The following is a 25,586-nucleotide window of genomic DNA, read 5'->3' on the forward strand; positions in this document are numbered from 1 at the left end:
TGTATTTACAGACCAGAGGTGTTTATAAGACTGTATTTACAGACCAGAGGTGTTTATAATGGTATTTACAGTTCAAGGCCCATGTACATGTATTTACAGAAGAGGTGTTTATAATGTACTGTATACAGACCAGAGGTGTTTATAAGTACTGTATTTACAGACCAGAGAGTGTTTATAATGTACTGTATTTACAGACCAGAGGTGTTTATAATGTACTGTATTTACAGACCAGAGGTGTTTATAGCAACACAACAAGTGAAGCAGGTCTTGTTATGTACAGCAACACATCAGGTGAAAGGTCTTGTTATGTACAGCAACACATCAGGTGAAGCAGGTCTTGTTATGTACAGCAACACATCAGGTGAAGCAGGTCTTGTTATGTACAGCAACACATCAGGTGAAGCAGGTCTTGTTATGTACAGCAACACATCAGGTGAAGCAGGACAGTTGTACAGCAACACATCAGGTGAAGCAGGTCTTGAATGTACAGCAACACATCAGGTGAAGCAGTGTTATGTACAGCAACACACAGGTGAAGAACAGGAGAAAACACAGCAACCCAGGTGAAGCAGGAGACAGCAATCAGAGTTGAAAGAAGGGAGTTCAAGGCCCAGACATAGGAGTTGAAGTACAGACATGAAGGGGAGTTCAAGGCCCAGACATGAAGAAGGAGAGTTCAAATCAGAGATACAACTGAATAACAGAGAAGTTCAAACCCAGACATAAAAGGGATCTGCCCAGACATGAAGATGAAGGAAGGAGAGTTCAAGACCCAGACATGAAGGGAAGGAGAGTTCAAGACCCAGACATGAAGGGAAGGAGAGTTCAAGGCCCAGACATGAAGGAAGGAGAGTTCAAGACCCAGACAGTTCAAGGCCCAGAATGAAGGGAAGGAGAGTTCAAGACCCAGACATGAAGGGAAGGGAGTTCAAGGCCCAGACATGAAGGGAAGGAGAGTTCAAGACCCAGACATGAAGGGAAGGAGAGTTCAAGACCCAGACATGAAGGGAAGGAGAGTTCAAGACCCAGACATGAAGGAAGGGAGTTCAAGGCCCAGACATGAAGGGAAGGAGAGTTCAAGGCCCAGACATGAAGGAGAGTTCAAGACCCAGACATGAAGAGAAGGAGTTCAAGACCCAGATATGAAGGGGAGTTCAAGGCCCAGACATGAAGGGAAGGAGAGTTCAAGGCCCAGACATGAAGGGAAGGAGAGTTCAAGGCCCAGACATGAAGGGAAGGAGAGTTCAAGGCCCAGACATGAAGGGAAGGAGAGTTCAAGACCCAGATATGAAGGGAGGGAGAGTTCAAGGCCCAGACATGAAGGGAAGGAGAGTTCAAGACCCAGACATGAAGGAGAGTTCAAGACCCAGACATGAAGGGAAGGAGAGTTCAAGACCCAGACATGAAGGAAGGAGAGTTCAAGGCCCAGATATGAAGTGAAGGAGAGTTCAAGGCCCAGACATGAAGGGAAGGAGAGTTCAAGACCCAGACATGAAGGGAAGGAGAGTTCAAGGCCCAGATATGAAGGGAAGGAGAGTTCAAGACCCAGACATGAAGGGAAGGAGAGTTCAAGGCCCAGATATGAAGGGAAGGGGAGTTCAAGGCCCAGACATGAAGGGAAGGAGAGTTCAAGGCCCAGATATGAAGGGAAGGAGAGTTCAAGGCCCAGACATGAAGGGAAGGAGAGTTCAAGACCCAGATATGAAGGGGAGTTCATGGCCCATACATGAAGGGAAGGAGAGTTCAAGACCCAGACATGAAGGGAAGGAGAGTTCAAGGCCCAGATATGAAGGGAAGGAGAGTTCAAGGCCCAGACATGAAGGGAAGGAGAGTTCAAGGCCCAGACATGAAGGGAAGGAGAGTTCAAGGCCCAGACATGAAGGGAAGGAGAGTTCAAGACCCAGATATGAAGGGAAGGAGAGTTCAAGGCCCAGACATGAAGGGAAGGAGAGTTCAAGACCCAGATATGAAGGGAAGGAGAGTTCAAGGCCCAGATATGAAGGGAAGGAGAGTTCAAGGCCCAGACATGAAGGGAAGGAGAGTTCAAGGCCCAGATATGAAGGGAAGGAGAGTTCAGAGTTCAAGGCCCAGATATGAAGGAAGGAGAGTTCAAGACCCAGACATGAAGGGAAGGAGAGTTCAAGGCCCAGATATGAAGGGAAGGGAGTTCAAGAGTTCAAGACCAGATGAAGGAAGGAGAGTTCAAGGCCCAGACATGAAGGGGAAGGAGAGTTCATGGCCCATACATGAAGGGAAGGAGAGTTCAAGACCCAGACATGAAGGGAAGGAGAGTTCAAGGCCCAGATATGAAGGGAAGGAGAGTTCAAGGCCCAGACATGAAGGGAAGGAGAGTTCAAGAACCAGATATGAAGGGAGGGAGAGTTCAAGGCCCAGATATGAAGGGAAGGAGGGTTCAGGGCCCAGACATGAAGGGAAGGAGAGTTCAAGAACCAGATATGAAGGGAAGGGGAGTTCAAGGCCCAGATATGAAGGGAAGGAGAGTTCAAGGCCCAGATATGAAGGGAAGGAGAGTTCAAGGCCCAGATATGAAGGGAAGGAGAGTTCAAGGCCCAGATATGAAGGGAAGGAGAGTTCAAGGCCCAGATATGAAGGGAAGGAGAGTTCAAGGCCCAGATATGAAGGGAAGGAGAGTTCAAGACCCAGACATGAAGGTAAAGAGGACCCAGTGAAGGGAAGGAGAGTTCAAGACCCAGACATGAAGGGAAGGAGAGTTCAAGAACCAGATATGAAGGGAAGGAGAGTTTCATGTGAAGGGAAGGGACAGTAACCTCCGTAAAGAGGACAGTAAACTCAGATAAAGTAAAGAGGACAGTAACCCCGTGAAAGAGGACAGTAACCTCCGTAAAGAGGACAGTAACCTCCGTAAAGAGGACAGTAACCTCCGTAAAGAGGACAGTAACCTCCGTAAGAAGGACAGTAAAGACAAAGAGGACAGTAACCTCTGTAAAGAGGACAGTAACCTCATGTAAAGAGGACAGTAACCTCCGTAAAGAGGACAGTAACCTCCGTAAAGAGGACAGTAACCTCCGTAAAGAGGACAGTAAACTCCACGTAAAGAGGACAGTAACCTCTGTAAAGAGGACAGTAACCTCGTAAAGAGGACAGTAACCTCGTAAAGAGGACAGTAACCTCCGTAAAGAGGACAGTAACCTCCGTAAAGAGGAAGAGGACAGTAACCTCCGTAAAGAGGACAGTAACCTCCGTAAAGAGGACAGTAACCTCTGTAAAGAGGACAGTAACCTCTATAAAGAGGACAGTAACCTCTGTAAAGAGGACAGTAACCTCTGTAAAGAGGACAGTAACCTCTGTAAAGAGGACAGTAGCCTCCGTAAAGAGGACAGTAGCCTCCGTAAAGAGAACAGTAGCCTCCGTAAAGAGGACAGTAACCTCTGTAAAGAGGACAGTAACCTCTGTAAAGAGGACAGTAACCTCTGTAAAGAGGACAGTAACCTCTGTAAAGAGGACAGTAACCTCTGTAAAGAGGACAGTAACCTCTGTAAAGAGGACAGTAACCTCCGTAAAGAGAACAGTAGCCTCCGTAAAGAGAACAGTAGCCTCCGTAAAGAGGACAGTAGCCTCCGAATAAGAGAACAGTAACCTCTGTAAAGAGGACAGTAGCCTCCATAAAGAGGACAGTAACAACCAAACATAAAAGGGCTCCAATAAATGATCTTCTGGGCCATGACACTACAATTCCCCCGAGATGCTGTGGATGTCGGATCAAAGGGTAAATTACCTTCAAGAGTTAAATGTAATGCGCTTCTCAACAATGCCTTTGTTGATTCTCTGAGTGTGTGGCCGGGATTCAATCAAATAACACACATTCACATCCTCATCTCTCCATCCCCCTGCAGTGTCTCAGACTGCTTCCGTAGAGCATGGTAGTATTAAGCTGCCTCTCCAGACCGTGTCTTCCTCCCCATCTCCTTCCTTGATGCTCGGTACAGTTTGATACTGAGACTGGGCAGATCGTACAGTTCATCCAGACGGAACCTGGTCTGGAACCGTTCTACAAACTGGTTCTCTCTGTCCAGACGGAACCTCATGGCCCAGAGGATCTCCGTCCCGTCCTGACACAGGTGATCGAAGGTGTCCAAGAGTTCCGCCAGGTAGGGGTGGCAGTACACCACATCGGCAGCGAACACGTAGTCGTAGTGACAGGCAGCCTGAGGGAAGTGTTGTTCCAGCTCCTTCCCCCAGGACAGCTCAGTGACCCGAGGAGGGTGTCTACAGGAACCCCTGGTGTTACGCAGTACGTTATACTGCAGGTTACTCAGCACCTCCGGCAGGTCTGTGGACGTCACCTTGGCACCTAGGAAATAAACACAAACAAACACCAGTTACCAAACAGGAAGGAGATGTCTGTCCTCTGAAGAGGGCGGTTTCACCGGACCGGACGTGCTACCTGTCCCAGACCTGCTGTTTTCAACTCTCTAGAGACAGCAGGAGCGTTAGAGATACTCTTAATGATCGGCTATGAAAAGCCAACTGACATTTACTCCTGAGGTGCTGACCTGTTGCACCCTCGACAACTACTGTTATTATTATTATTATTTGACCCTGCTGGTAATCTATGAACATTTGAACATCTTGGCCATGTTCTGTTATAATCTCCACCCGGCACAGCCAGTAGACGACCGACTGGCCACCCCTCATAGCCTCGTCCCCCCAGGACAGCTCAGTGATATGAGGAGGGTGTCTGGGACCCCCCAGGACAGCTCAGTGATATGAGGAGGGTGTCTGGGACCCCCCAGGACAGCTCAGTGGTAAGAGGAGGGTGTCTGGGACCCCCCAGGGCAGCTCAGTGATATGAGGAGGGTGTCTGGGACCACCCGTGCGACTTTGTAAATATAACATTGTCTCACCTAGAAGGCTTGTAACTATGGAGACCAGACCGGTCCCGGCGCCCAGCTCGATGACGTTCTTGTCCAGCAGGTTGTACGTCTCGCGGTGCGTATCCAGGAAGTAACACAGCACTATGGCCTGATGGGAAATAAACACAATGCAATGTGAACTAACTGACATTATAAAAATGAAGTTGATGGATGAAGATGTACATGGTGAGGAAAAAAGTGGAATTTAAAAGTAATGATTGTGATGAAGATTAGTGTGAATGGGTAGTGAGTAGTGAGGATGATGAAGGTGACCATAAGGGTAGTGATAGTGAGGATGATGAAGGTGACCATAAGGGTAGTGATAGTGAGGATGATGAAGGTGACCATAAGGGTAGTGATAGTGAGGATGATGAAGGTGACCATAAGGGTAGTGATAGTGAGGATGATGAAGATGACCATAAGGGTAGTGATAGTGAGGATGATGAAGGTGACCATAAGGGTAGTGATAGTGAGGATGATGAAGGTGACCATAAGGGTAGTGTAGTGAGGATGATGAAGGTGACCATAAGGGTAGTGTTAGTGAGGATGATGAAGGTGACCATAAGGGTAGTGATAGTGAGGATGATGAAGATGACCATAAGGGTAGTGTTAGTGAGGATGATGAAGGTGACCATAAGGGTAGTGTTAGTGAGGATGATGAAGTGTGACCATGAAAGGGTAGTGTAGTGAGGATGATGAGGATGATGAGGAGATGAAGGTGACCATAAGGGTAGTGTTAGTGAGGATGATGAAGGTGACCATAAGGGTAGTGATAGTGAGGATGATGAAGGTGACCATAAGGGTAGTGTTAGTGAGGATGATGAAGGTGACCATAAGGGTAGTGTTAGTGAGGATGATGAAGGTGACCATAAGGGTAGTGTTAGTGAGGATGATGAAGGTGACCATAAGGGTAGTGTTAGTGAGGATGATGAAGGTGACCATAAGGGTAGTGTTAGTGAGGATGATGAAGGTGACCATAAGGGTAGTGTTAGTGAGGATGATGAAGGTGACCATAAGGGTAGTGTTAGTGAGGATGATGAAGGTGACCATAAGGGTAGTGTTAGTGAGGATGATGAAGGTGACCATAAGGGTAGTGTTAGTGAGGATGATGAAGGTGACCATAAGGGTAGTGTTAGTGAGGATGATGAAGGTGACCATAAGGGTAGTGTTAGTGAGGATGATGAAGGTGACCATAGGGTAGTGAGTGGTAGTGTTAGTGAGGATGATGAAGGTGACCATAAGGGTAGTGTTAGTGAGGATGATGAAGGTGACCATGATGAAGATGATGAAGGTGACCATAAGGGTAGTGTTAGTGAGGATGATGAAGGTGACCATAAGGGTAGTGTTAGTGAGGATGATGAAGGTGACCATAAGGGTAGTGTTAGTGAGGATGATGAAGGTGACCATAAGGGTAGTGTTAGTGAGGATGATGAAGGTGACCATAAGGGGTAGTGTTAGTGAGGATGATGAAGGTGACCATAAGGGTAGTGTTAGTGAGGATGATGAAGGTGACCATAAGGGTAGTGTTAGTGAGGATGATGAAGGTGACCATAAGGGTAGTGTTAGTGAGGATGATGAAGGTGACCATAAGGGTAGTGTTAGTGAGGATGATGAAGGTGACCATAAGGGTAGTGTTAGTGAGGATGATGAAGGTGACCATAAGGGTAGTGTTAGTGAAGGGTAGTGTTAGTGGATGATGAAGGTGACCATAAGGGTAGTGTTAGTGAGGATGATGAAGGTGACCATAAGGGTAGTGTTAGTGAGGATGATGAAGATGAGTGTTAGTGTGACCATAAGGGTAGTGTTAGTGAGGATGATGAAGGTGACCATAAGGGTAGTGTTAGTGAGGATGATGAAGGTGACCATAAGGGTAGTGTTAGTGAGGATGATGAAGGTGACCATAAGGGTAGTGTTAGTGAGGATGATGAAGGTGACCATAGGGTAGTGTTAGTGAGATGATAGGGTAGTGTTAGTGAGGTGAGGATGATGAGGATGATGAAGGTAGTGTTAGTGAGGATGATGAATGACCATAAGGGTAGTGTTAGTGAGGATGATGAAGATGACCATAAGGGTAGTGTTAGTGAGGATGATGAAGGTGACCATAAGGGTAGTGTTAGTGAGGATGATGAAGGTGACCATAAGGGTAGTGTTAGTGAGGATGATGAAGGTGACCATAAGGGTAGTGTTAGTGAGGATGATGAAGGTGACCATAAGGGTAGTGTTAGTGAGGATGATGAAGGTGACCATAAGGGTAGTGTTAGTGAGGATGATGAAGGTGACCATAAGGGTAGTGTTAGTGAGTGGATGATGAAGGTGACCATAAGGGTAGTGTTAGTGAGGATGATGAAGGTGACCATAGGGTAGTGGGTATTGTTAGTGAGGATGATGAAGGTGACCATAAGGGTAGTGTTAGTGAGGATGATGAAGGTGACCATAAGGGTAGTGTTAGTGAGGGATGATGAAGGTGACCATAAGGGTAGTGTTAGTGAGGATGATGAAGGTGACCATAAGGGTAGTGTTAGTGAGGATGATGAAGGTGACCATAAGGGTAGTGTTAGTGAGGATGATGAAGGTGAGCAGAAGGGTATTGTTAGTGAGGGTGATGAAGGTGACCATAAGGGTAGTGTTAGTGAGGATGATGAAGGTGAGCAGAAGGGTATTGTTAGTGAGGGTGATGAAGGTCACCATTAGGGTAGTGTTAGTGAGGATGATGAAGGTGAGCAGAAGGGTATTGTTAGTGAGGATGATGAAGGTGACCATAAGGGTAGTGTTAGTGAGGATGATGAAGGTGACCATAAGGGTAGTGTTAGTGAGGCTGATGAAGATGAGCGGTAGGGTAGTGATAGTGAGGATGATGAAGGTGACCATAAGGGTAGTGTTAGTGAGGATGATGAAGGTGAGCGGTAGTGTTAGTGAGGATGACGAAGGTGACCATAAGGGTAGTGTTAGTGAGGATGATGAAGGTGACCATAAGGGTAGTGTTAGTGAGGATGATGAAGGTGACCATAAGGGTATTGTTAGTGAGGGTGATGAAGGTGACCATAAGGGTAGTGTTAGTGAGGATGATGAAGGTGAGCAGAAGGGTATTGTTAGTGAGGATGATGAAGGTGACCATAAGGGTAGTGTTAGTGAGGATGATGAAGGTGACCATAAGGGTAGTGTTAGTGAGGATGATGAAGGTGACCATAAGGGTAGTGTTAGTGAGGATGATGAAGGTGACCATAAGGGTAGTGTTAGTGAGGATGATGAAGGTGAGCGGTAGTGTTAGTGAGGATGATGAAGGTGAGGGGAAGGGTAGTGTTAGTGAGGATGATGAAGTTGAGCGGTAGTGTTAGTGAGGATGATGAAGGTGGGCGGAAGGCGCTTGTTGTACCGAGGGCCACATCACAGCTCCATAGAGGTCATGTGACTCCTTGATCTTGATCTGATGGTCAGCGAAGGTGTATCCCTCCCAGGCTTCCACGGTGATCAGAGACTGGATGATCCTCCTGGACATGATGGCAGCTGCCAGCTCAGCATCCACATCGACACCTGGCAACACAATTAAATCATATTTATTCTATGTAGGACACGTGATATGGAACTATTTCCCATCGTCCTCTCTCTCAGGGGCGGCAGGGTAGCCTAGTGGTTAGAGGTTGGGTAGTAACCAGAAGGTTGCAAGTTCAAATCCCCGAGCTGACAAGGTACAACTCTGTCATTCTGTCCCTGAACAGGGCGTGTTTGAAAAATAAGAATTTGTTCTTAACTGACTTGCCTAGTTAAATAAAAGTAGGTTGTTGACGTATCCCATCATCCTCTCAGTACAGTCTCAGGTTGTTGACGTATCCCATCATCCTCTCAGTATAGTCTCAGGTTGTTGACGTATCCCATCATCCTCTCAGTACAGTCTCAGGTTGTTGAGGATGATCCCATCATCCTCTCTGTCAGTACAGTCTCAGGTTGTTGACGTATCCCATCATCCTCTCTCTCAGTACAGTCTCAGTGTTAGTGAGGATGATCCCATCATCCTAAGGGTCAGTACAGTCTCAGGTTGTTGACGTATCCCATCATCCTCTAGTGAGGTACAGTCTCAGGTTGTTGAGTATCCCATCATCCTCTCTGTCAGTACAGTCTCAGGTTGATGACGTATCCCATCATCCTCTCTCTCAGTACAGTCTCAGGTTGTTGACGTATCCCATCATCCTCTCTGTCAGTACAGTCTCAGGTTGTTGACGTGATCCCATCATCCTCTCTCTGTCAGTACAGTCTCAGGTTGATGACGTATCCCATCATCCTCTCTGTCAGTACAGTCTCAGGTTGTTGACGTATCCCATCATCCTGTCTGTCAGTACAGTCTCAGGTTGTTGAGTGATCCCATCATGCAGTACAGTCTCAGGTTGTTGACATATCCCATCATCTTCAGTACAGTCTCAGGTTGATGACGTATCCCATCATCCTCTCTCTCAGTACAGTCTCAGGTTGTGAGGATCCCATCATCCTCTCTCTCAGTAAGTCTCAGGTTGTGACGGATGATCATCCTCTCTGTCAGTACAGTCTCAGGAGGATGACGTGATCCCATCATCCTCTCTGTCAGTAGTCAGGTTGATGAAGGTGACCATCATCCTCTTAGTCAGATGACAGTCTCAGGTTGTTGACGTGATCCCATCATCCTCTCTGTCAGTACAGTCTCAGGTTGTTGACGTATCCCATCATCCTCTGTTAGTACAGTCTCAGGTTGATGAAGTATCCCATCATCCTCTCTGTCAGTACAGTCTCAGGTTGTGACGGATGATCATCCTCTCTCTCAGTACAGTCTCAGGTTGATGGCGTATCCCATCATCCTCTCTGTCAGTACAGTCTCAGGTTGTTGACGTATCCCATCATCCTCTCTGTCAGTGACAGTCTCAGGTTGTTGACGTATCCCATCATCCCTCTCTCTCAGTACAGTCTCAGGTTGATGAAGGTATCCCATCATCCTCTCTAGTCAGTACAGTCTCAGGTTGTTGATGTATCCCATCATCCTCTCTGTCAGTACAGTCTCAGGTTGTTGACGTGATCCCATCACCATCTCTGTCAGTACAGTCTCAGGTTGATGAACGTATCCCATCATCCTCTCTGTCAGTACAGTCTCAGGTTGTTGACGTATCCCATCATCCTCTCTGTCAGTACAGTCTCAGGTTGTTGACGTATCCCATCATCCTCTTCTCAGGTACAGTCTCAGTTTGTTGAGGATCCCATCATCCCTCTCTGGTCAGTACAGTCTCAGGAGGTTGACGATCCCATCATCCTCTCTGTCAGTACAGTCTCAGGTTGTTGATGATGAATCCCATCATCCTCTCTGTCAGTACAGTCTCAGGTTGATGAAGGTGATCCCATCATCCTCTCTGTCAGTGTACAGTCTCAGGTTGATGAAGGTGATCCCATCATCCTCTCTGTCAGTACAGTCTCAGGTTGTTGACGTGATCCCATCATCCTCTCTGTCAGTACAGTCTCAGGTTGAGACGATCCCATCATCCTCTCTGTCAGTACAGTTAGTCAGGATGTTGAACGTATCCCATAAGGGTCTGTCAGTACAGTCTCAGGTTGTTGAGGGGAAGGTCAGTACAGTCTCAGGTTGTTGATGATCCCATCATCCTCTCTGTCAGTACAGTCTCAGGTTGTTGACGTATCCCATCATCCTCTCTCTCAGTACAGTCTCAGGTTGTTGACGTATCCCATCATCCTCTCTCTCAGTACAGTCTCAGGTTGTTGACGTATCCCATCATCCTCTCTCTCTCAGTACAGTCTCAGGTTGTTGACGTATCCCATCATCCTCTCTGTCAGTACAGTCTCAGGTTGTTGACGTATCCCATCATCCTCTCTGTACAGTCTCAGGTTGTTGACGTATCCCATCATCCTCTCTGTCAGTACAGTCTCAGGTTGTTGACGATCCCATCATCCTCTCTCTCAGTACAGTCTCAGGTTGTTGACGATCCCATCATGTCAGTCTCTCAGTACAGTCTCAGGTTGTTGACGTATCCCATCATCATCTCTCTCTCAGTACAGTCTCAGGTTGTTGTGATCCCATCATCCTCTCTGTCAGTACAGTCTCAGGTTGTTGAGTATCCCATCATCCTCTCTCTCAGTACAGTCTCAGGTTGTTGAAGATCCCATCATCCTCTCTCAGTACAGTCTCAGGTTGTTGAGGTATCCCATCATCCTCTCTGTCAGTACAGTCTCAGGTTGTTGAGGATGATCCCATCATCCTCTCTGTCAGTACAGTCTCAGGTTGTTGACGTATCCCATCATCCTCTCTGTCAGTACAGTCTCAGGTTGTTGACGTATCCCATCATCCTCTCTCTCAGTACAGTCTCAGGTTGTTGACGTATCCCATCATCCTCTCTGTCAGTACAGTCTCAGGTTGTTGACGTATCCCATCATCCTCTCTCTCAGTACAGTCTCAGGTTGTTGACGTATCCCATCATCCTCTCTCAGTACAGTCTCAGGTTGTTGACGTATCCCATCATCCTCTCTGTCAGTACAGTCTCAGGTTGTTGACGTATCCCATCATCCTCTCTGTCAGTACAGTCTCAGGTTGTTGACGTATCCCATCATCCTCTCTGTCAGTACAGTCTCAGGTTGTTGACGTATCCCATCATCCTCTCTCTCAGTACAGTCTCAGGTTGTTGACGTATCCCATCATCCTCTCTGTCAGTACAGTCTCAGGTTGTTGACGATATCCCATCATCCTCTCTAGTCAGTACAGTCTCAGGTTGTTGACGTATCCCATCATCCTCTCTGTCAGTACAGTCTCAGGTTGTTGACGTATCCCATCATCCTCTCTCTAGTACAGTCTCAGGTTGTTGACGTATCCCATCATCCTCTCTGTCAGTACAGTCTCAGGTTGTTGACGTATCCCATCATCCTCTCTGTCAGTACAGTCTCAGGTTGTTGACGTATCCCATCATCCTCTCTGTCAGTACAGTCTCAGGTTGTTGACGTATCCCATCATCCTCTCTGTCAGTACAGTCTCAGGTTGTTGACGTATCCCATCATCCTCTCTGTCAGTACAGTCTCAGGTTGTTGACGTATCCCATCATCCTCTCTGTCAGTACAGTCTCAGGTTGTTGACGTATCCCATCATCCTCTCTCTCAGTACAGTCTCAGGTTGTGACGTATCCCATCATCCTCTCTCTGTACAGTCTCAGGTTGTTGACGTATCCCATCATCCTCTCTCTCAGTACAGTCTCAGGTTGTTGACGTATCCCATCATCCTCTCTGTCAGTACAGTCTCAGGTTGTTGACGTATCCCATCATCCTCTCTGTCAGTACAGTCTCAGGTTGTTGACGTATCCCATCATCCTCTCTGTCAGTACAGTCTCAGGTTGTTGACGTATCCCATCATCTCTCTGTACAGTCTCAGGTTGTTGACGTATCCCATCATCCTCTCTGTCAGTACAGTCTCAGGTTGTTGACGTATCCCATCATCCTCTCTCTCAGTACAGTCTCAGGTTGTTGACGTATCCCATCATCCTCTCTGTCAGTACAGTCTCAGGTTGTTGACGTATCCCATCATCCTCTCTGTCAGTACAGTCTCAGGTTGTTGACGTATCCCATCATCCTCTCTGTCAGTACAGTCTCAGGTTGTTGACGTATCCCATCATCCTCTCTCTCAGTACAGTCTCAGGTTGTTGACGTATCCCATCATCCTCTCTGTCAGTACAGTCTCAGGTTGTTGACGTATCCCATCATCCTCTCTGTCAGTACAGTCTCAGGTTGTTGACGTATCCCATCATCCTCTCTGTCAGTACAGTCTCAGGTTGTTGACGTATCCCATCATGCCCCCTCTCTGTCAGTACAGTCTCAGGTTGTTGACGTATCCCATCATCCTCTCTGTCAGTACAGTCTCAGGTTGTTGACGTATCCCATCATCCTCTCTCTCAGTACAGTCTCAGGTTGTAGACGTATCCCATCATCCTCTCTCTCAGTACAGTCTCAGGTTGTTGACGTATCCCATCATCCTCTCTGTCAGTACAGTCTCAGGTTGTTGACGTATCCCATCATCCTCTCTCTCTCAGTACAGTCTCAGGTTGTTGACGTATCCCATCATCCTCTCTGTCAGTACAGTCTCAGGTTGTTGACGTATCCCATCATCTCTCTCTCTCAGTACAGTCTCAGGTTGTTGACGTATCCCATCATCCTCTCTGTCAGTACAGTCTCAGGTTGTTGACGTATCCCATCATCCTCTCTGTCAGTACAGTCTCAGGTTGCTCTGTCAGTAACATCCCATCATCCTCTCTCTCAGTACAGTACAGTCTGTCAGTACAGTCTCAGGTTGTTGACGTATCCCATCATCCTCTCTGTCAGTACAGTCTCAGGTTGTTGACGTATCCCATCATCCTCTCTCTCAGTACAGTCTCAGGTTGTTGACGTATCCCATCATCCTCTCTACAGTCAGTACAGTCTCAGGTTGTTGACGTATCCCATCATCCTCTCTCTCAGTACAGTCTCAGGTTGTTGACGTATCCCATCATCCTCTCTGTCAGTACAGTCTCAGGTTGTTGACGTATCCCATCATCCTCTCTGTCAGTACAGTCTCAGGTTGTTGACGTATCCCATCATCCTGTCTACAGTCTCAGTACAGTCTCAGGTTGTTGACGTATCCCATCATCCTCTCTGTCAGTACAGTCTCAGGTTGTTGACGTATCCCATCATCCTCTCTGTCAGTACAGTCTCAGGTTGTTGACGTATCCCATCATCCTCTCTGTCAGTACAGTCTCAGGTTGTTGACGTATCCCATCATCCTCTCTGTCAGTACAGTCTCAGGTTGTTGACGTATCCCATCATCCTCTCTGTCAGTACAGTCTCAGTACAGTTCAGGTTGTTGACGTATCCCATCATCAGTACAGTCTCAGGTTGTTGACAGTATCCCATCATGTCAGTACAGTCTCAGGTTGTTGACGTATCCCATCATCCTCTCTGTCAGTACAGTCTCAGGTTGTTGACGTATCCCATCATCCTCTCTCTCAGTACAGTCTCAGGTTGTTGACGTATCCCCATCATCTCTCTCAGTACAGTCTCAGGTTGTTGACGTATCCCATCATCCTCTCAGTACAGTCTCAGTATCCCATCATCCTCTCAGTATAGTCTCAGGTTGTTGACGTATCCCATCATCCTCTCTCTCAGTACAGTCTCAGGTTGTTGACGTATCCCATCATCCTCTCTCTCAGTACAGTCTCAGGTTGTTGACGTATCCCATCATCCTCTCTCTCAGTACAGTCTCAGGTTGTTGACGTATCCCATCATCCTCTCTGTCAGTACAGTCTCAGGTTGTTGACGTATCCCATCCCCTCTCTCAGTACAGTCTCTCGTTGTTGACGTATCCCATCATCCTCTCTGTCAGTACAGTCTCAGGTTGTTGACGTATCCCATCATCCTCTGTCAGTACAGTCTCAGGTTGTTGACGTATCCCATCATCCTCTCTGTCAGTACAGTCTCAGGTTGTTGACGTATCCCATCATCCTCTCTGTCAGTACAGTCTCAGGTTGTTGACGTATCCCATCATCCTCTCTGTCAGTACAGTCTCAGGTTGTTGACGTATCCCATCATCCTCTCTGTCAGTACAGTCTCAGGTTGTTGACGTATCCCATCATCCTCTCTCAGGTCAGGTTGTTGACGTATCCCATCATCCTCTCTGTCAGTACAGTCTCAGGTTGTTGACGTATCCCATCATCCTCTCTCTCAGTACAGTCTCAGGTTGTTGACGTATCCCATCATCCTCTCTCTCAGTACAGTCTCAGGTTGTTGACGTATCCCATCATCCTCTCTGTCAGTACAGTCTCAGGTTGTTGACGTATCCCATCATCCTCTCTGTCAGTACAGTCTCAGGTTGTTGACGTATCCCATCATCCTCTCTCTCTCAGTACAGTCTCAGGTTGTTGACGTATCCCATCATCCTCTCTCTCAGTACAGTCTCAGGTTGTTGACGTATCCCATCATCCTCTCTCTCAGTACAGTCTCAGGTTGTTGACGTATCCCATCATCCTCTCTCTCAGTACAGTCTCAGGTTGTTGACGTATCCCATCATCCTCTCTCTCAGTACAGTCTCAGGTTGTTGACGTATCCCATCATCCTCTCTCTCTCAGTACAGTCTCAGGTTGTTGACGTATCCCATCATCCTCTCTCTCAGTACAGTCTCAGGTTGTTGACGTATCCCATCATCCTCTCTGTCAGTACAGTCTCAGGTTGTTGACGTATCCCATCATCCTCTCTGTCAGTACAGTCTCAGGTTGTTGACGTATCCCATCATCCTCTCTGTCAGTACAGTCTCCTGACGTATCCCATCATCCTCTCTGTCAGTACAGTCTCAGGTTGTTGACGTATCCCATCATCCTCCTGTCAGTACAGTCTCAGGTTGTTCACGTATCCCATCATCCTCTCTGTCAGTACAGTCTCAGGTTGTTGACGTATCCCATCATCCTCTCTCTCAGTACAGTCTCAGGTTGTTGACGTATCCCATCATCCTCTCTGTCAGTACAGTCCTCTCAGTAACAGGTTGTTGACGTATCCCATCATCCTCTCTGTCAGTACAGTCTCAGGTTGTTGACGTATCCCATCATCCTCTCTGTCAGTACAGTCTCAGGTTGTTGACGTATCCCATCACCTCTCTGTCAGTACAGTCTCAGGTTGTTGACGTATCCCATCATCCTCTCTGTCAGTACAGTCTCAGGTTGTTGACGTATCCCATCATCCTCTCTCTCTCAGTACAGTCTCAGGTTGTTGACGTATCCCATCATCCTCTCTGTCAGTACAGTCTCAGGTTGTTGACGTATCCCATCATCCAAATCTTCCATTTAAAGTTGAGACCTCGTCTTGGCCCAGAATGTCTCCCCCCGCCCCCTCCTCCTCACTAGTTGTCCCCTGTAAGGTAGGGTTAACTGAGACCTGTGACCTAGGGTTAACTGAGACCTGTGACCTAGGGTTAACTGAGACCTGTGACCTAGGGTTAGTACTGTGTCAGCAGCGTAACATAACCCCTCTACACGGCTAGCTGACCCAGCATCAGTCCAGTAACCTAACCCCTCAGTAGAGAAACATAACCCCTCTACACGACTAGCTGACCCAGCATCAGTCCAGTAACCTAGTCCTTCAGTAGAGTAACATAACCCCTCTACACGACTAGCTGACCCAGCATCAGTCCAGTAACCTAGTCCTTCAGTAGAGAATCATAACCCCTCAGTAACCTAGCCCCTCAGTAAACCAGCCCCTCAGTAACCTAGTCCCTCAGTAACCTAGCCCCTCAGTAGCCTATCCCCTCAGTAACCTAGCCCCTCAGTAGCCTAGCCCCTCAGTAACCTGGCCCACCAGTAACCTAGCCCCTCAGTAGCCTAGCCCACCAGTAACCTAGCCCCCAGTAACCTAGCCCCTCAGTAACCTAGCCCCTCAGTAGCCTAGCCCCTCAGTAGCCTAGCCCCTCAGTAACCTAGCCCCTCAGTAACCTAGCGCCTCAGTAACCTAGCCCCTCAGTAGCCTAACCCCTCAGTAGCCTAGCCCCTCAGTAGCCTAGTCCCTCAGTAGCCTAGCCCCTCAGTAACCTAGCCCCTCAGTAACCTAGCCCCTCAGTAGCCTAGCCCCTCAGTAAGCCTAGCCCTCAGTAACCTGGTAACCCCTCAGTAACCTAGCCCTCAGTAACCTAGCCCTCAGTAGCCTAGCCCCTCAGTAACCTAGCCCCTCACCTAGCCTCAGCCCCTCAGTAGCCTAGCCCCTCAGTAACCTAGCCCCCCAGTAACCTAGCCCCTCCCTAACCCCTCAGTAACCTAGCCCTCAGTAACCTAGCCCTCAGTAACCTAGCCCCTCAGTAACCTAGCCCTCAGTAGCCCCTAGCCCCTCAGTAACCTAGCCCCTCAGTAAGCCCCCAGTAACCCCCTCAGTAACCTAGCCCCTCAGTAACCTAACCCTCAGTAGCCTAGCCCCTCAGTAACCTCAGTAACCTAGCCCCTCAGTAACCTAGCCCCTCAGTAACCTAGCCCCTCAGTAAGCCTAGCCCCTCAGTAACCTAGCCCCTCAGTAACCTAGCCCTCAGTAACCTAGCCCCCAGTAACCTAACCCCCCAGTAACCTAGTCCCTCAGTAGCCTAGCCCCCAGTAGCCTAGCCCCCAGTAGCCTAAGCCCCCAGTAGCCTAGCCCCTCAGTAACCTAGCCCCTCAGTAACCTAGCCCCCAGTAACCTAACCCCCCAGTAGCCTAGCCCCTCAGTAACCTAGCCCCCAGTAACCTAACCCCCAGTAGCCTAGCCCCTCAGTAGCCTAGCCCCTCAGTAGCCTAGCCCCTCAGTAACCTAGCCCCCAGTAACCTAACCCCCAGTAGCCTAGCCCCTCAGTAACCTAACCCCCAGTAGCCTAGCCCCTCAGTAACCTAGCCCCCAGTAACCTAACCCCCAGTAGCCTAGCCCCTCAGTAACCTAGCCCCTCAGTAACCTAGCCCCCAGTAACCTAGCCCCCAGTAACCCCCCAGTAGCCTAGCCCCTCAGTCCAGTAACCTAACAGTAACCCCCAGTAGCCTAGCCCCTCAGTAGCCTAGCCCCTCAGTAGCCTAGCCCCTCAGTAACCTAGCCCCTCAGTAACCTAACCCCTCAGTAACCTAACCCCCCAGTAGCCTAGCCCCTCAGTAACCTAACCCCTCAGTAACCTAACCCCCAGTAGCCTAGCCCCTCAGTAACCTAGCCCCCCAGTAACCTAACCCCCAGTAGCCTAGCCCCTCAGTAACCTAACCCCTCAGTAACCTAACCCCCAGTAGCCTAGCCCCTCAGTAACCTAGCCCCCAGTAACCTAGCCCCCAGTAACCTAACCCCCAGTAACCTAGCCCCTCAGTAACCTAACCCCCCAGTAGCCTAGCCCCTCAGTAACCTAACCCCCAGTAGCCTAGCCCCTCAGTAACCTAACCCCCAGTAGCCTAGCCCCTCAGTAACCTAACCCCCCAGTAGCCTAGCCCCTCAGTAACCTAGCCCCTCAGTAACCTAACCCCCCAGTAGCCTAGCCCCTCAGTAACCTAACCCCTCAGTAACCTAGTCCCTCAGTAGCCTAGCCCCTCAGTAACCTAGCCCCCAGTAACCTAACCCCCAGTAGCCTAGCCCCTCAGTAACCTAGCCCCCCAGTAACCTAACCTAACCCCCAGTAGCCTAGCCCCTCAGTAACCTAGCCCCTCAGTAACCTAACCCCCCAGTAGCCTAGCCCCTCAGTAGCCTAGCCCCTCAGTAACCTAGCCCCTCAGTAACCTAACCCCCCAGTAGCCTAGCCCCTCAGTAACCTAACCCCTCAGTAGCCTAGCCCCTCAGTAACCTAGCCCCCAGTAACCTAACCCCCAGTAGCCTAGCCCCCCCAGTAACCTAGCCCCCAGTAGCCTAGCCCCTCAGTAACCTAACCCCCAGTAGCCTAGCCCCCTCAGTAAGCCTAGCCCCTCAGTAACCTAACCCCCAGTAGCCTAGCCCCTCAGTAGCCTAGCCCCTCAGTAACCTAACCCCCAGTAGCCTAGCCCCTCAGTAACCTAGCCCCTCAGTAACCTAACCCCCCAGTAGCCTAGCCCCTCAGTAACCTAGCCCCTCAGTAACCTAACCCCCAGTAGCCTAGCCCCTCAGTAACCTAGCCCCTCAGTAACCTAACCCCCAGTAGCCTAGCCCCTCAGTAGCCTAGCCCCTCAGTAACCTAACCCCTCAGTAACCTAACCCCCCCAGTAGCCTAGCCCCTCAGTAGCCTAGCCCCTCAGTAGCCTAGCCCCTCAGTAACCTAACCCCCAGTAACCTAACCCCCCAGTAGCCTAGCCCCTCAGTCCAGAAACGTAACCCCTCTATGTAGTCGATTAGCACCTGGCAGGTTATTTGCGGCCTCTCTGACACAGACATGCAGCTGGTATACCAGTTATGTAAGCTAGTGAGGGGAGAGACAGAGAAGAGCTCTTAAATCACTTCACAGCCTGTGTGTGTGTGTGTGTGTGTGTGTCTGTGTGTGTGTGTGTGTGTGTGTCTGTGTGTGTGTGTGTGTGTGTGTCTGTGTGTGTCTGTGTGTGTGTGTGTGTGTCAATGTACCCGATTACAATGCTATAAACACGTCTATGAAGCCCTATAAAACATGACTTTACCGCTCATAGTGACCATCAATGAATGAATAACAACCAATCTACCAAGAGGGCACTTCAACTATCGACGCTTTTGATACGTACAGAAATAACCAACAAAGTTGACATAGTGAGTCGTCCCACAGTTGACACATTTGTTCTGTACGCGTGTGGATCTGACAGCTCTCTACCTACCCTCCGTTTCAGCATCTTCCTCAGTCTGGACAGCCTGGGTCAGGACGGGGTTCATGTCTCTGTCCTGTTCTGGAGTAGGGGTGAGGGGTTTGTGGGTAGTAGCAGTAACAATCTGACCGTGTTGCTCCAGAGTGGTGTTTTGGATATCCAGGGAAACAGCGTCGGTCCTTAGTCTAGGTGCTCCGGGTCTCAATGGGCTCTAGTCTGAGTCAGGTCAGCTGGCTGTGTGTTGTGAGGGGTTGGTATATGGTTCTCTTTCTCCTTTCCTTCCCTCCCTCCGTTGGCATACTGGGTATGGTACTCCCCTCCCTCCCTCCCTCGGCATACTGGGTATGGTACTCCCCCTCCCTCCCTCCCTCGGCATACTGGGTATGGTACTCCCTCCCTCCCTCCCTCGGCATACTGGGTATGGTACTCCCCTCCCCTCCCTCAGCATACTGGGTATGGTACTCCCCCCCCTCCCTCCCTCGGCATACTGGGTATGGTACTCCCCCCTCCCTCCCTCCCTCCCTCGGCATACTGGGTATGGTACTCCCCCCCCTCCCTCCCCCTCCCTCCCTCCCTCGGCATACTGGGTATGGTACTCCCCCTCCCTCCCTCCTTTCCTTCCCTCCCTCCGTTGGCATACTGGGTATGGTACTCCCCTCCTTCCCTCCCTCCCTCCCTCGGCATACTGGGTATGGTACTCCCCCTCCCTCCCTCCCTCGGCATACTGGGTATGGTACTCCCCCCCCTCCCTCCTTTCCCTCCCTCCCTCCCTCCCTCCCTCGGCATACTGGGTATGATACTCCCCCTCCCTCTCTCCTTCCTTCCCTTCCCTCCCTCCGTTGGCATACTGGGTATGGTACTCCCCTCTCCCTCCCCTCTCTCTCCCTCCCTCCCTCCTTCCTTTCCTTCCCTCCCTCTGTTGGCATACTGGGTATGGTACTCCCCCTCCCTCCCTCTCTCCTTTCCTTCCCTCCCTCCGTTGGCATACTGGGTATGTTACTCTCCTCCTTCTCTCCTTTCCTTCCCTCCCTCCGTTGGCATACTGGGTATGTTACTCTCCTCCTTCTCTCCTTTCCTTCCCTCCCTCCGTTGGCATACTGGGTATGTTACTCTCCTCCCTCCTCCTTTCCTTCCCTCCCTCCCTCCCTCCGTTGGCATACTGGGTATGGTACACCCCCTCCCTCCCTCTCTCCTTTCCTTCCTTCCCTCCCTCCCTCTGTTGGCATACTGCCTGGTGGGTCAGCCAGAGAGAATGGGCCAGCCAGAGAGAGAGAGGGAAACATGGATTAGAGAGAATGAAGAAAACAGGTGAGAGAAGGGCTAGGGGAGGAAGGGCTAGAGGGAGGAAGGGCTAGAGAGAGAGAAGGTCTAGAGGAAGGGCTAGAGGGAGGAAGGGCTAGAGGGAGGAAGGGCTAGAGAGAGAGAAGGGCTAGAGGGAGGAAGGGCTAGAGGGAGGAAGGGCTAGAGAGAGAAGGGCTAGAGGGAGGAAGGGCTAGAGGGAGGAAGGGCTAGAGGGAGGAAGGGCTAGAGGGAGGAAGGGCTAGAGAGAGAGAAGGGCTAGAGGGAGGAAGGGCTAGAGGGAGGAAGGGCTAGAGAGAGAAGGGCTAGAGGGAGGAAGGGCTAGAGGGAGGAAGGGCTAGAGAGAGAAGGGCTAGAGGGAGGAAGGGCTAGAGAGAGAGAAGGGCTAGAGGGAGGAAGGGCTAGAGAGAGAGAAGGGCTAGAGGGAGGAAGGGCTAGAGGGAGGAAGGGCTAGAGAGAGAAGGGCTAGAGGGAGGAAGGGCTAGAGGGAGGAAGGGCTAGAGGGAGGAAGGGCTAGAGGGAGGAAGGGCTAGAGAGAGAGAAGGGCTAGAGGGAGGAAGGGCTAGAGAGAGAAGGCTAGGAGGAAGGGCTAGAGAGAGAAGGGTGGGAGGAAGGGCTACAGAGAGAAGGCTGGGAGGAAGGGCTACAGAGAGAAGGCTGGGAGGAAGGGCTACAGAGAGAAGGGTGGGAGGAAGGGCTAGAGAGAGAAGGGTGGGAGGAAGGGCTACAGAGAGAGAGAAGGCTAGGAGGAAGGGCTACAGAGAGAAGGCTGGGAGGAAGGGCTACAGAGAGAAGGGTGGGAGGAAGGGCTACAGAGAGAAGGGTGGGAGGAAGGGCTACAGAGAGAGAGAAGGCTAGGAGGAAGGGCTACAGAGAGAAGGCTGGGAGGAAGGGCTAGAGAGAGAAGGCTGGGAGGAAGGGCTACAGAGAGAAGGGTGGGAGGAAGGGCTACAGAGAGAAGGCTGGGAGGAAGGGCTACAGAGAGAAGGCTGGGAGGAAGGGCTACAGAGAGAAGGGTGGGAGGAAGGGCTACAGAGAGAAGGGTGGGAGGAAGGGCTACAGAGAGAGAGAAGGCTAGGAGGAAGGGCTAGAGGGAGGAAGGGCTAGAGAGAGAGAAGGGCTAGAGGGAGGAAGGGCTAGAGAGAGAGAAGGGCTAGAGGGAGGAAGGGCTAGAGAGAGAGAAGGGCTAGAGGGAGGAAGGGCTAGAGGGAGGAAGGGCTAGAGAGAGAAGGGCTAGAGGGAGGAAGGGCTAGAGGGAGGAAGGGCTAGAGGGAGGAAGGGCTAGAGGGAGGAAGGGCTAGAGGGAGGAAGGGCTAGAGAGAGAGAAGGGCTAGAGGGAGGAAGGGCTAGAGGGAGGAAGGGCTAGAGGGAGGAAGGGCTAGAGAGAGAGAAGGCTAGGAGGAAGGGCTAGAGAGAGAAGGCTGGGAGGAAGGGCTAGAGAGAGAGAGAAGGCTAGGAGGAAGGGCTACAGAGAGAAGGGTGGGAGGAAGGGCTACAGAGAGAAGGCTGGGAGGAAGGGCTACAGAGAGAAGGCTGGGAGGAAGGGCTACAGAGAGAAGGGTGGGAGGAAGGGCTACAGAGAGAAGGGTGGGAGGAAGGGCTAGAGAGAGAAGGCTAGGAGGAAGGGCTAGAGAGAGAAGGCTGGGAGGAAGGGCTAGAGAGAGAGAAGGCTAGGAGGAAGGGCTACAGAGAGAAGGGTGGGAGGAAGGGCTACAGAGAGAAGGCTGGGAGGAAGGGCTACAGAGAGAAGGCTGGGAGGAAGGGCTACAGAGAGAAGGGTGGGAGGAAGGGCTACAGAGAGAAGGGTGGGAGGAAGGGCTAGAGAGAGAAGACTGGGAAGGACTAGAGAGAGAGAGAAGACTGGGAAGGGCAGAGAGAGAGAAGACTGGGAAGGGCAGAGAGAGAGAGAAGACTAGGAAGGACTAGAGAGAGAGAGAGAGAAGACTAGGAAGGACTAGAGAGAGAAGACTAGGAAGGACTGGAGAGAGAGAGAAGACTGGGAAGGACAAGAGAGAGAGAGAGGACTGGGAAGGGCTAGAGAGAGCGAGAAGACTGGGAAGGACTAGAGAGAGAAGACTAGGAAGGGCTAGAGAGAGAAGACTAGGAAGGGCTAGAGAGAGAAGACTAGGAAGGACTAGAGCGAGAAGACTGGGAAGGGCTAGAGAGAGAGGGAAGACTAGGAAGGACTAGAGAGAGAGAGAAGACTAGGAAGGGCTAGAGAGAGAGAGAAGACTAGGAAGGGCTAGAGAGAGAGAGGGGGGGAAAGGGGAGAGAGAGACTAAGGTGAGAGTTCTAGCAGAGTTGGAAATAGAGTACCTTGACAAATATTGTGACAAGGAGGGGGACATTATCATTACAAACACTGACAGTTAGCCTCACTAAGAACACGGTTTACCTACTGCATTCTACCTGCTGCATTCTACCTGCTGCATCCTACCTGCTGCATCCTACCTGCTGCTCCCTACCTGCTGCATCCTACCTGTTTCATCCTACCTGCTGCTCCCTACCTGCTGAATCATACCTGCTGCTCCCTACCTGCTGAATCCTACCTGCTGCTCCCTACCTGCTGCATCCTACCTGCTGCTCCATACCTGCTGAATCATACCTGCTGAATCCTACCTGCTGCTCCTACCTGCTGCATCCTACCTGCTTCATCCTACCTGCTGCATCCTACCTGCTGTATCCTACCTGCTGCATCCTACCTGCTGCATCCTACCTGCTTCATCCTACCTGCTGCATCCTACCTGCTGCTCCCTACCTGCTGCCACATCCTACCTGCTGCATCCTACCTGCTGCATCCTACCTGCTGCATCCTACCTGCTGCATCCTACCTGCTGCATCCTACCTGCTGATCCCTTCCTGCTGCCTTCTAGGTGTTAAAGAACGATGTAAACAAGCAGAGACACTTCGTGTAAACAAATAACAAGACTGCCTTTGTAATACAAAAACATTTTCATTTTTCCAAATATTCATCACAAACATAGAAAATACACCAACAAACAGCCAGAGACGCCTCATTATTCCAAATATTCATCACAAACATAGAAAATACACCAACAAACGGCCAGACGCCTCATTATTCCAAATATTCATCACAAACATAGAAAATACACCAACAAACGGCCAGAGACGCCTCATTGAAATGATCAAACATCATCCCTCATCATTCTAAACATCATTCAGAAAACGCATCAGTGGTTTCAGCGCCTGTTTATTGGTCACATATATCCCTCTGATGACATCATCAACAAGAGACGATCGAGAGTTTAAAGTTGATAGTTCTCACAGTGTCTTCCTTCCTCTGCCTCTCCTCCCACCTCTCTTTCCCCCCCTCCCACCTCTCTTTCCCCCCCTCCCTTCCCTCGGTTGGCCCCTAAACACTGACTGGGCCGTTACCATGGCGACCCCGCTGTCACCGTCGCTGTCGTCCCCGGAACTGCTGCTGTCATTCTGCTCCGTCCTATTAGGGAGGAGTTTAGGTTGAGATACTCCATTATTAGGAGGAGGAAGCACTTCTTTCCTCTGCTGGCTGGCTCCTCCCACAGCCAGGTTGGCCCCTCCCATATTCTGACTAAACACTCCTACTTTCTCTCTTTCTTGGCTGGCCACTCCCACATCATGGTTGGCTCTTCCCACATCCTCTTGAGCAGGCTTACTGACCTCTGCCCCCAGGAACCCCCCTGTCCCCTCCACCTCTCCCTTCCTCTGCTTTGGCTCTGACCCCTTCCCTCTTTTAGCCTTGGACGGAGAGCCAGTCCCCTCTTCTTCCTCTTCCCTCCCTCCGTCCTCCCTCTCTTCCCCTCCCTCCGTCCTCCCTCTCTTTCCTCTTTATACAGGTGACAGCCCGGCGGAGGCGCTGGCTCTTGATGGCCTGTCTCTCCTGCTGCTCCAGACGGAAGAACGAGTCGATACGCAGCTGGGTCTACAGGGAGGGAGGAGGGGAGGAGGAGGAGGGAGGGGGAGAGGAGGGGAGAGAAGGGGGAGAGAAGCACGGAGGGGAGAGAAGGACGGAGGGGGAGAGAGGAGGGAAGAGAAGGAGGGGGGAGAGGGAAGAGGAAGGAGGAGAGAGGGGAGGGAGAGGGAAGAGGAAGGAGGAGAGAGGGGAGGGAGGAGGGGAGAGAAGGAGGGGGGGGAAGGAGGAGAGGAGAGAAGGGTGGAGGAGGTATTCAGGACAGATCAGAGGCAAATTGAGACAAATTCACAATAAATTCACTATTATACCAAGTCATTCTCAATCTCTACTTGCAATAATTACTACCAACCATTGATCCAGACTAATACCTATTGATCAGGACTAATGCCTATTGATCCAGACCTATACCTATTGATCCAGACTAATACCTATTGATCCAGACTAATGCCTATTGATCCAGACCTATACCTATTGATCCAGACTAATGCCTATTGATCCAGACTAATACCTATTGATCCAGACTAATACCTATTGATCCAGACTAATACCTATTGATCCAGACTAATACCTGTTGATCCAGACTAATACCTATTGATCCAGACTAATGCCTATTGATCCAGACCTATACCTATTGATCCAGACTAATACCCATTGATCCAGACTAATACCTATTGATCCAGACTAATGCCTAATACCTATTGATCCAGACTAATACCTGTTGATCCAGACTAATACCTATTGATCCAGACTAATACCCATTGATCCAGACAAATGCCTATTGATCCAGACTAATACCTATTGATCCAGACTAATACCTATTGATCCAGACTAATACCTATTGATCCAGACTAATACCTATTGATCCAGACTAATACCTATTGATCCAAACTAATACCCATTGATCCAGACTAATGCCTATTGATCCAGACTAATACCTATTGATCCAGACTAATACCTATTGATCCAGACTAATACCTGTTGATCCAGACTAATACCTATTGATCCAGACTAATACCCATTGATCCAGACTAATGCCTATTGATCCAGACTAATACCTATTGATCCAGACTAATACCTATTGATCCAGACTAATACCTATTGATCCAGACTAATACCCATTGATCCAGACTAATACCTATTGATCCAGACTAATGCCTATTGATCCAGACTAATACCTATTGATCCAGACTAATACCTATTGATCCAGATGAATACCTATTGATCCAG

The 25,586-nt window shown here is 49.9% G+C and overlaps 1 protein-coding gene across 1 annotated transcript; it reads right to left on the reverse strand.

The window, feature by feature from the left end:
• Positions 1-3,190: 3,190 nt before the first annotated feature.
• mettl21e (methyltransferase like 21e) lies at positions 3,191-19,449 on the reverse strand. The gene is made up of 4 exons (XM_042313824.1): positions 19,160-19,449; positions 8,269-8,426; positions 4,887-5,004; positions 3,191-4,333 (listed from the first exon to the last, which is right to left on the reverse strand). The coding sequence occupies exons 1-4, from the start codon at positions 19,212-19,214 to the stop codon at positions 3,909-3,911; spliced, it is 756 nt and encodes a 251-aa protein (XP_042169758.1). The 5' UTR covers positions 19,215-19,449; the 3' UTR covers positions 3,191-3,908.
• Between the last annotated feature and the right edge of the window lie 6,137 nt (positions 19,450-25,586).

The sequence above is a fragment of the Oncorhynchus tshawytscha genome, unplaced genomic scaffold (genome assembly GCF_018296145.1).
Source record: "Oncorhynchus tshawytscha isolate Ot180627B unplaced genomic scaffold, Otsh_v2.0 Un_contig_837_pilon_pilon, whole genome shotgun sequence".
In the NCBI taxonomy this organism is placed as follows: domain Eukaryota; kingdom Metazoa; phylum Chordata; class Actinopteri; order Salmoniformes; family Salmonidae; genus Oncorhynchus; species Oncorhynchus tshawytscha.

Bases quoted from the DNA above. Each gene is read 5' to 3' on its own strand.
- mettl21e (XM_042313824.1), bottom strand. From the start codon at position 19,214: ATGAACCCCGTCCTGACCCAGGCTGTCCAGACTGAGGAAGATGCTGAA. The intron at 8,427-19,159 runs GTAGGTAGAGAG...TTGTGTTGCCAG, and splicing joins GGAAGATGCTGAAACGGAGG to GTGTCGATGTGGATGCTGAG. The intron at 5,005-8,268 runs GTACAACAAGCG...ATTTCCCATCAG, and splicing joins GAGCTGTGATGTGGCCCTCG to GCCATAGTGCTGTGTTACTT.